Genomic DNA, 10,828 nt, shown 5'->3' with positions numbered 1-10,828 from the left:
GACCCCAAGCACCGGTACAAGTAGATAGTTTTCAACGACGTGATCAGAAGCAGTTTGTCCTCCATGTTGAGGTTGAGATTGGGAAGGATTATTAATTTGAATTTTCAATGAGCACCACAACAAAAGAATGCACCGACCTTCCACATGACAGGATGTGACATCTCAGAAAGTGGAGTGAAAAGTGGGTTGTCTCTTGCGCTGTATTCAAGTACTAAAAAAAAATAAGTGGGAATACTGTGGATGCCCGCTATACGCATACAATTGATGCACATTAATTTTTTTTTTCAACCCCAAACTCCCCACCCCACAAAGTTTGGAATAATGGATAAACCAACAACTTTTGTGTTGTTTATACCCTGCCTACTGCCCAAAGAAAGCTGGGATTGGCTCCATCATACCCACGACCCTAGTGAGGAGAAGCGTCTTAGAAAACGGATGGATGGAAAACCAAATCCAAATATAAATAGGTGACTCTGTGGCTGCCGACCTGCAAGCCTCCGGTGGGTCACGAGATTAGGAATGTGGATAGTTCAGGCCCTTGACCATTTTCCAAGAACAACAAAACTACCATTTTAATACAAAAGGCTTTTATTTTTTTTGTCATCAGTTGTTTCCTGTCTGATGACAAATCTTATCTGCTCATTTTGTAGAAGAGTAGCAGCTTGTGCTTGAATGGTTTGAAACCAACTAAAACAGCAAAAAACGTACACACTGAACATTTGAACACATCAGAGTTCTTAGGAGAGTTCCTATTTTGAGCGACTGAGCTGTCGGTACAGCTGGATGGTCAAGAACTGGATTTCAGGGTCTCCGGGTCTGATATCAATAGCCTTGAGGAACAAATCCAGAGCCTCACTCAGCTGGCCTCGGCTGAACGACTCGCGGCCTCGCGTCACTAGCGACTCATAGGCATCGACACACTCCGCCTTGGCGGTACACTGCTCAAACCTCTCGGAGGACGTCAGCTCTGGCTCACTGGTTGACTCTTCCAAGTTTCTGCTCCGCGGATCCCCCTGCCCCTCTCCTTCCTCCTCCACTTCCTCCTCCTCCTCTTCTTCTATTTCCACTTCTTCTTCGACTTCTTCTTCATCAGAGTTCAAAGTCTCTTGGGTGGTGTTGTCCATCTGAGCGCTCATGTTTTGCTCCTCGCCTTCATCCGAAGACAGAGTTGAAACGCCCTTGTTTTCGTGATCTTGGAGGATAGAGCGCACGAGGGAGCGTCGTGACGCCACAGACACGTTTCCCCGGACGCTTTTTCTAGAGCCGGTGAGCGGTGAGGCTTTTGGCGTTGACGAGCCAAGCAGCGGGAAATTGTGGAACGCGGCTTTCGACGACTGTGGCATGACTTCCTCCACCACCTCTACTTCTTCTTCACTGTCATAGATGAGGGGCACTATCTTCTTCCTCCTCTTGGTATTGGCGATAGTCGACCGGTCCATCTCGGAAACATGGGACTTGGGACTGCTGAGTCCGAGCTGCCTCTCTGTCAGGGACTTGCCCACATCAAAGGTTCCCGATAGCTGAAGCTGTGACAGCAGTTTCTCCTCCTCCTCGTTGTTGTCAAACAGGATGTCACTATCCTCGTCCAGCTGAATTGGTGACAGGAGCTTCTGCTCTTTATCCTGGTACATGATGTCTTTCTCCTCTCGCCGCAGTTGTGACTGAAGCTTCTTCTCGTCATCCTGGTAGGAAAGCTCGCTCTCATCCAGCTGAAGGTTAAAGTTTCCGTCCAGTAATTCGGAGGCGCTGCCGCTAACTCTGGACCAGGAGTCCACTCTCACGCTGGACGTAGACGACTGCAGGGCGGACGGTCTTTTGCTCTGGTGGGGTTTCTTCATACTCCCATCCAAGTTGGAGTCATTGAACTTCAGGTTTTCATTGCCGCTCATGTGTGCCGAAGCATCTGCAACTTGTGCATCATGAGCACCACCTCTTGCTTGAACACTTCCCTTACGTCCTCCTTGATGAAATGAAACGTCCTGACTCTTCTCATGCTTCAGGGAAGTCTGGCTGTGTTCTCTGAGGTTTTCTTGATTTTCTAGGGACAGGCTTTCTTCCCCAGTGAGATCGATTGGGCTGTTCGGGCCGCCCTCCTTGCTGTTACTAGTTCGGTCTTGGTCCACCTGCGCTGACATCGTATTGCTGCGGCGTGGCGAACACGTGAGACTGGATCTGGGCTTGCTTAATTTCTTCTCCTTCGGAGGTTCTTCGCGCTCACTTGTCGACTTTCGCCTCCACACTGGCTCAGTGCCGGACTCCAAGATGGTTGTGAACTGCAAATGCAGATCCGACTCAGCTTTCACCAGCTCATGGGCCTTTTGGACTCGCCCTTCAATGTACTGTTGCTCTTCTTGGTCCTGCAGGTCCTCATCAAGGTCCATGTTGAGGGAAAACATGAGGTCGTGATCGGAAATTCCGAACATGCCCATGGTGTGGAGGTGGGCGAGGTGCATGTCCAGGTCGGGGTCAGTGCTTCGGTGTTTGGAGTGCAGAGACTGTAGTAGCAACTGTGTGGAAGAGGACCTGGTGTCCTCCAGGCTGAAGAGCTCCCGCAGCTCCTGCTTGCTGAAGTAGCGGAAGGGGTTCTTCTTGTCACCAGTCGTCTGCCGGATCAGCGAGTCCTTGAACACCTGCCGTCTGTAGATCTTCTCCTCCACCGTTCCGCACGTGATAAGTCGGTAGATGACCACATTTTTCGTCTGGCCGATGCGGTATGCCCTGTCCACCGCCTGGGCGTCGGTCGCTGGGTTCCAGCTGGGATCATAGATGACCACCCTGTCAGCTGCCGTCAGGGTGATGCCGACACCACCTACCTGGGTGGTGAGAAGGAAGACTGAGTAGCTGTTGTCCGTCTGGAAGAGCGTGATCAGTCGTTCCCGCTCCGCCACCTGCGTGATGGTCCCATCCAGACGCAGGACTTTAAATCCTTGGTTCCTTAGGATGCGCTGGAGGATGTCCAGCACCATCCTGAAGTGGGCGAAGACCAGGGTGCGGTGACCTTCATCTCTGAGACGTTTGAGGAGAGAAACCAGGAAAGACAGTTTACCAGACTCGGCTATCAAAGTGTCATCGGGAACGTTGGTGATACTCTGACTTCCCACATTGTCGTCATCGTTGTTGCTCTGCCGAGCCTCCCTAAGACCCAAGGAGGAAGTGGCTCGGGCAGAGAGAAGCCTCGGGTGGTCACACAGCTTCTTTAGAATGGTCAGCTCCGCGAGAGGCGACCTGGAAGTCATGAGCAGCTCCTTAATGTGTTCCAAGGATATGAACTTCCAGTAGATGTCCTCCTGGATGCCACTGAGGTATGTCCACACAATCAGGTCATTTTTCCTGGTTAGTGTGGGAATGGTGGCCCCAAAGTCCTTCTGGTCCTCAGACACTTTCTTCTTCTCCTCTGCACTCTCAGCCTGGCCGAAATCCCGCGTGTCATCTTTGTTCTTCTGCACTTCAGCCTTTGTCCTGCGCAGGAAGTATGGTTGGATGATGGCCATGAGGTTCTCCGACATCCTGGACCCAAGGGCCTTCTCCCCTGGAGTGGCGTCCTTCTCCCGAGCACGAGTGATAGGGTTTTCATACTCCATCTTAAAGGTTTTGGCCGTGCCCAGCAGAGTTCCTTGACAAGCAAAGTCGAACAGAGCCCACATCTCTCTGAGATTGTTTTGGACAGGGGTGCCAGTGAGCAGCAGTCGGTTTTTGGACGGGATGGCGGAAGCGCTCTTGGCCGTTTTTGTGGTGCTGGTTTTTATCTTGTGGGCCTCGTCCAGGATCATGTAGTCCCATTTGAACTCCCGGCCCTGGTAGGAAGACAGCTGCTGCCAGTTGTTCATGAGCATGGTGTACGTGGTGATGATCACGCCACTCCTCCGCTGGACCTTCTCCAGGTTCTTGGTCCGCTCGGCCTTGCTGGTGCCGTGAAACTCTTTGACCCGCATGCCAGGAGTCCATTTGTTAAACTCCTTGGTCCAGTTGGTGATGAGCGAGGTGGGCATGACCAGCATAGTGTGCTTGACCAGCTCGTTGTCATACATTGCTGACAGGAAGGAAATTACCTGGATGGTTTTGCCCAGGCCCATGTCATCTGCCAGAATTCCACCTTTACGTCCGTCCCTGTAGAGGCTGTACAAAAAAGCTACACCGTTCCTTTGGTAGTCATACAGTTTGTGGTAGAGCTCCTTGTACAGCTTTAGACCACTATTGTTGACGTCCACATACTCGTCATCGTTGTCATCCTCCAAATTCTGAGACAAAAACTCCTCAATTTTCCCGATTCGTTTCTGCAGTTTGTCACTGCGGTTAATGTTGGAGGCCATCTTGAAGTGCTCCAGAGCTTTGCTCATCTCTCCCCGCCGGGCCGCATCTTTTCCGTCTTGGATGTGTCTGCAAGCAAAGAAAAGTCAGCACAGCCACTCTGAAGCGCTCACCCGCACGTGACATCATTAACTTATGACATCACTAACATGTGACATCATCACATCAAAGAGCAGAAGGATCAACCACACCAAAGCTTCAGCTCAGTCCCAACTCAAACATTGACAGGCCCAGCAATCCTTAGGGCCTACATCCATGTATGTTGTCATAAAGACACATGCAGCAGTAACTTATGGATTCGTTTACACAATGTAGATTGGTGGTCTCTAGTGGAGAGTAACAGGATAGACAGGGGGTACATAGGATGTTAAAGCAGCATTTTAACATGTGTATATATACTAGAGTTGTACTCTGTCTCGCTAGCTTAAAAATGATTTCTCGAGCGTGTGCGTTGGAGTGGATTTGTGTCTTTCCCTTCCTCCATCAGATGATTGCCATTGGCACAGGTGGCCATTTTGCTAAATTGTATTGTATGGTTCGTCATTCGTCATCTCTCAGCACCACGGCTACCCGACCGTCATTCATCAGTCTGTCATTTTTCGTGACGAAATGATTTGTCAATGTCCGTTTGTCAGTCCGCCCATCAGTCCATCACTTAGTCCATCAGACGTCCCTCCGTCAGTGGTTCTCAACTGGTGGGTCGGGACCCAAAAGTGGGTCACTCATTCATTATGGGTGGGTCACGGAGAGGATGACTGGACCACAGTTCCACTGGTATTCAGGTGCTGAATGTAAACTCAATTTTTAGCTTGCAACTCAAAACAATTCTGAGCAAGTCAAGGTACCTTTGGTAGACTTCCATGTTGTCCTCCTCCTCCATGGACAAAAACCTGAAAGGACACCAACAAAGTGAAACATTGAACAAAGACCGCTGTAACTTATTCTGCAATGTATTATTTTAGAGGTTGTCCTATCCAATAGGTCCTGCATGAGTGTCCCTGCCGCTGAATGACTGAAGGAAAAAAAAAGTAACTACGTAAATGAAAATTTAACAAACAATAAAAAGGCCTCTTAACAAGCCACCCTCGTGACCAAATTAATACCCTTGACCCCCCCCCCAAAAACAGCGGACTCAAGGAGGAGTTTTGTTGGCGACTCACACAATCACTACCAGGTCAAACTTTCCAGAGCACCACAGGCCACTAACGTGACAACCGACTCGTTTTTTCCTGAGGCCATTTTCGTGACGATACGACAGTGGTCGGTCTGATCTCAAAAGGACACGGGACAACCTACAGGGAGGAGGTCCGGAGACCAACGGGTTGGTGTGAGGACAACAATCGTCATCTGAACACGGAAAAAACTAAGGAGATCGTCATCGACTTCATGAGGAACGAGACTGTACCGCCCCCTGCTACGTCAAAGGCATGTGTGTGGCGAGGGTCCATGGATCTTTATCCCCTAAAACTGCTTCTCATCGCTCTTACTTGTCCTTAAAGAGCCACACACCACTTCCCACAGACACTCGGTCACAGGCCACATTCCATTGGATCAATGGAAAAAGTTGTTGACATTTTTGCGCGCTTTTTGACTCTCAATTGTCTTTATTTTTAACATATGGACATCATTTAAACAGTTTTGTTCATTTCTTGCAGCTCTTTCTGGTGACGTTGGTCCTGCTGAGGTCATAATTAGATATGACTCTTGTCAAGTCCCTACCTAATGCTTATTACTGAAGCACAACTGAACAAAGCCTCAATGCTTCACCTGCTGAGCAAAAAACTTGCTCTGTCTCATTGAGACAACTTTTGTCCTGTTGAGAGGAAATCAAAACCTGGATGCCACATCTTTTCTTGAATTTCAACAAAAAGAAGACAGAAGTTAAAGTGTTCGGTCCGAGACTTTACTTAGGAGTGAGCCACTCCTCCCTCAAGCATGCCCAGTCACTCCAAAATCCTGCTGCTCGTCTTTTAACTGGAGCGCGGAAGACGGATCACATAACCCCGATCTTGGCCTCTCTTCACTGGCTCTCAGTGGACTTTAGAGTTCGCTTTAAGATACTTCTGTTCCTCATCCAATCTTTTCGTGGCCTCGCCCCAGCGTGCCTCTCCGAGCCCCCCCACCCATACGCACATGCCCACTGCCTCAGGTCTGCGGACCAAACGCTGCTGGAGGACTAAGAGGAGCCACAGGGGGCATCAAGCATTTTCAGTTGCCGGTTGGTCCTTTCCTATGGAGCGACCGTCCATTGAATGTTAGGCAAGCCCTGCCCCTTCTCTGTCCACATTTAAAACTCGTTTGAAGACATATTTTTATTCTTTAACTTTCGACTCAACGTGAGACTGTCGCTGTTCTTCCGGTATCTATTGTATATGTGTTTATGCGATTTAATTTGTGTTCTAATTCCAGCTAGAGAAATAAAGTTGGATTGTATCGTATATTTTAAGTGTGGCTTCACTTTATTGTTGTCGCCTTCTTCCTTTGCTGCGGCCACAGCGTGACATTCCATTTGCATCGTCCTGTGCATGCGACTGCCTCGGTGTTTTCTCTCACTAGCTAGCAGTACATTTCCTGTTGTTGTCCACCATGCTAAGCGAGGAACTAAAGTTAACTTACTTGTCCATCTTGTCCCCAAGCTCGTCCATGCCAGCGTCGGGGTCATTTCCATTCATGGCTCAAACTTGGTTTCGTACCAAAGACACTTGAACAATATTTTGTCAGCGATATAAAATCGGATCGGGGGAGGGTGTGGGGTTTTTGGCTTCGAAAAACGGCTGCTTGTCCGCCCCGCCAATTGCCTTAAACACGCACACGTCAGCAGGCAACGTGATGACGTATTATGGATGTTGCCCAATCCTAAGCAAGGAGGAGGTTGTGTAGGCGGGACCTGGGAGTGGGGGGTGGTGTCTGACGGAGCCTAGTCAATGATATTAGGGGCTAGTGCTCGCGTCTGATTTCATTGGCCGGAAGTCCCCTCTTGATGACGTCGTTTGTTGAGTCGCGACTGCTCGTGCGTCTGTTCAAAACACCAAAACTAAACACCCGTCGCTCCTATTTACTGCTTGTTTTTTATTTGAGGATTTGTATTTAAAAGAACTAAATGTAAAAAACAATTAAATGAATAAACTGCCATGATTATAAAAAAAATAAACTCAAAATCCTCCGTGGTTATTTTTTTTTTATTTAACACCATTGCAAAAATGAATCAGGCAACAAAACAGAAAAACCGTCATGAATACAAAAATAACACAAAAGAGGATGTTTCGTGAACGTTAATTTTGCTTGAATTCAAAGAGCAAGTATAGAAAAAGGTGTATACAACAATGAACATAGAATGCATGTATACATGTATAAATACACACTTTCAAATACCATTTATGTAGTAGTACAAATAAATGTTTTTATTGACTGATGCATTTTATATGAGACTGTGTATCGTTATAAAAGTGATTAAAATGTGGTTTCTGGTCACCATATTCGCATTTGTGGAGATAGATTTAAGCAAGAATGAACGCCAAATTTATATAAAAGAATAAACATTTTCCCTTTGCCCAATAAAACACCCAAAATAAAACATCTTCCCATTTTCAAGTAAACTTCGAGTAGAATTGTCCAAAAATAAATCTACTAAAATTCTTGCGAAAAGTTGCAAAGTGTGCTCAAAGAACAGTTCACGTTAATGTACCCTTGAAACTTTGTCCTCTAACTAATTTTAATGTAGGATAACATTTTAACATTTTACGACTCCTCTTTCATCTTGTTTCAAAAATGACTTCATTGCTGACACACACACACACAAACACACACACGCTTTTTATTAAGTGTGCAACTTTAAGTGACGAATAACAAAAGGAGCGATTCTAATTCTAAGGCCCTCCCGTGGCCATTTTCTGCAGAAGCTCGTGTTTGTGGAGTTCAAGTGCTGTACGGGTCCTGACGAACATTCTTTTTAAAAGGCAAGTCCTTGATCGTAAATATGAACTGTTGTGAGATTACGGATAGAAATAGGCCATTAAGGACACAGTGGTAAAGAAATATAATGCAAAGTGAGGGCTTCCAGCACTTGTGTCATGTGTTGCAGAGGCTTCCCTATAGAATCCCATCTCGAGTCTTGGTCCCTGAACGCACCATTGCCTTGTGGAATCCGAACGGAAGCAGCGGTGGTGAACGACGAGTGATTCCGTCCAGACAACATGCCGGTGGATTTGACCCAGTGGGGCGGCCCACTGCAGCTCCAAGAAGTGGACGAGAAGCCCGGGCGCCCTTTGACCGTCAAATACGGCTCCGTGGAGATCGACGAACTGGGCAAAGTGCTGACGCCAACGCAGGTTAGCTACATTAGCCTAGCCCAGCCTAGTCGAGTTGCTCGTTGTGGCAGAAATATCCAAGATGCTTATGCCCACCCCCCGCCTCCACGCACAAATTTAAGGCACGGATTTCTAAAAAAAATAAACTTTTATTATCGTTATTTAATGTTATAAAAGTAGTTACTTTTCTGTTGTGATGTAATTTCTATTTGTCCATGGCCAGCCAACCCATAGAGTACGCATGCGTTTACGTTGTCGTGGTGTGTCAGTGGACGTACGGCAAGGCAGTTGGGACATATTACGTCAGTTGACCCGTTTCTTAAAAGATTTCGCGAGAGACAAAGTTTTTGGACATCGACGATGATTTCATTTTGTCTTATTTTTTTCTTCGACATTTTGCAGCAGACACCCGAATTGTTGCGGATGTCTAGTCGAAGCGATACGCCAGCGCCTCCGTCATATTGGATGTGGCTATTTTCCATACAATGGGCAAATTATATTTGTAAAATTGAGTTGCAATGACTAATGTAATCAAAAGCAACAATTAAGTTGTCATCATATGAGCTCTTGTTTGAAGGTAACTCTCCAAAGCGTGAGTGAACGAAGGATTTTGCCACATTCAATACGCTGTGGTGTCGACATACTACAGAAGGCGGCTTTTTACATTTTTTGTATATGTTGTTTATAATAATGGTTGCTAGCGTCATTCAAGAGTATTGATTGAAAGCAGCAGTGCTACGCGAATATATGTAGCAAAGTGAGTGCTGTCTGTAGGGTATTATTAATTAGGCCCCCTCATGCATTTCATGTGCCCCCCTCAAGACCGGGTGTTTGGTGATGGATCTGTCCCAACCTGTCCTAGTTCATTAAAAAAAAAAAAATAATCATTTTTCTTAAGTTTACTTTTCCAGTTGAAATGTCACTGACCTCTAACCACCCCCCAGGTCCAGAACCGGCCCACGTGCATCGATTGGGAGGGATGCGACCCCAGCAAACTTTACACTTTAGTCCTGACTGACCCGGACGCCCCCAGCAGGAAAACCCCGAAATTCAGGTCACAACGCTAACACACACGGAGAAAGATTTATTTTTGAAAAAGTGCCACCATTTTTCTACCTTATGATTTTGAAAGTCAAAGGGCGGTGAGGCATTTTAACTCACATTTTGCCATCTTTTTCCATTCAATATTTACATATTTGAATATTCAATTTCACAAAGTGAATACAGATTTGTTTTTTGATAAGTCTGTCATAACTCTGTCATTATCTTTAAAATATATTTTTTTAAAAATCACCTGTTCAGTTCATATTTGATGAAAACTAAAAATGTACAGCTCACGTGACAAACTGGAACGGGTTCACCCAGACCTTGTCAAAATAGCTGAACATGAACCTGTTGTGTTTGTCAGGGAGTGGCATCACTTCCTCGTGGTCAACATGAAAGGGAACGACGTGTCCTCTGGTGTTGTCTTGTCCGACTATGTTGGTTCTGGTCCTCCTGAGGGAACAGGTGACACAATTCCGAAGTAAAAGTTGCAAGGAAAATGGAATGGAAGGTTTGGAAAATGGCAAGGGCGAGTGCTGGCGTTTCCTGTGTACAGGTCTCCACCGCTACGTGTGGCTGTTGTACAGCCAGCCGGGGGCGCTGTCGTGCAGTGAGCGCATCCTCACCAACCGCTCGGGCGACGGCCGCGGCAAGTTTAGCGTCGGCGCGTTTCGCCGTAAGTACGGGTTGGACGCGCCCGTGGCCGCCACCTGCTACCAGGCCCAGTGGGACGACTACGTGCCCAAACTCTACCAGCAGCTTGCGGGAAAGTAGGCCCCCTTCTTTCCACTCACAAGCCAACAACAAAGAACCGTGTGCTGCCATTTCACCTCGCGCACATGAGCGGATCAACTCAATAAAGCTGCCGAGCAGTCACCTGCCTCATCTGCTGATAAAATACCATCTTGACTGCTTCTCACGAGATATGACAAATAAAGATGAATAATCCTTTGGAATTGGTGATTTATATTTTCATTGGGGATGGATGAGTACACATCAACATCGGGCCTTATTTTAAGGTATTAGTTACTGCTGAGACTTGAGGCAAAAAAATAATGATTGGACATCAAGTCCTCCTCGCCAGTAGTTGGCGCTATTCTGCAGCAGGTTGAATTATTTTTTTTTTTTAGTTAAATGACATTTTACTGAGGTTACATGAGCACTCAAGA

At 46.9% G+C, this 10,828-nt stretch overlaps 2 protein-coding genes across 2 annotated transcripts; one reads left to right on the top strand and one right to left on the bottom strand.

Annotated features, from left to right (window-relative positions):
* Window positions 1-570: 570 nt before the first annotated feature.
* Window positions 571-7,127, bottom strand: ercc6l (excision repair cross-complementation group 6-like). Its single transcript, XM_088284839.1, has 3 exons — window positions 6,925-7,127; window positions 5,154-5,198; window positions 571-4,377 (listed from the first exon to the last, which is right to left on the bottom strand). The coding sequence occupies exons 1-3, from the start codon at window positions 6,978-6,980 to the stop codon at window positions 750-752; spliced, it is 3,729 nt and encodes a 1,242-aa protein (XP_088140965.1). The 5' UTR covers window positions 6,981-7,127; the 3' UTR covers window positions 571-749.
* A 1,058-nt stretch (window positions 7,128-8,185) lies between these two features.
* pebp1 (phosphatidylethanolamine binding protein 1) lies at window positions 8,186-10,615 on the top strand. Its single transcript, XM_088284721.1, has 5 exons — window positions 8,186-8,264; window positions 8,390-8,636; window positions 9,560-9,669; window positions 10,024-10,124; window positions 10,216-10,615. Exons 2-5 carry the CDS (start codon window positions 8,502-8,504, stop codon window positions 10,431-10,433), a joined length of 564 nt encoding a protein of 187 aa, XP_088140847.1. The 5' UTR covers window positions 8,186-8,264; window positions 8,390-8,501; the 3' UTR covers window positions 10,434-10,615.
* Window positions 10,616-10,828: the final 213 nt, after the last annotated feature.

Source organism: Idiotropiscis lumnitzeri, chromosome 1 (assembly GCF_059441095.1).
Source record: "Idiotropiscis lumnitzeri isolate Australia: NSW breed Sydney's pygmy pipehorse chromosome 1, RoL_Ilum_1.0, whole genome shotgun sequence".
Lineage (NCBI taxonomy): Eukaryota > Metazoa > Chordata > Actinopteri > Syngnathiformes > Syngnathidae > Idiotropiscis > Idiotropiscis lumnitzeri.
The sequence above is the reverse complement of the archived record's forward strand: the minus strand, read 5'-3'. Positions and strand labels throughout refer to the sequence as shown.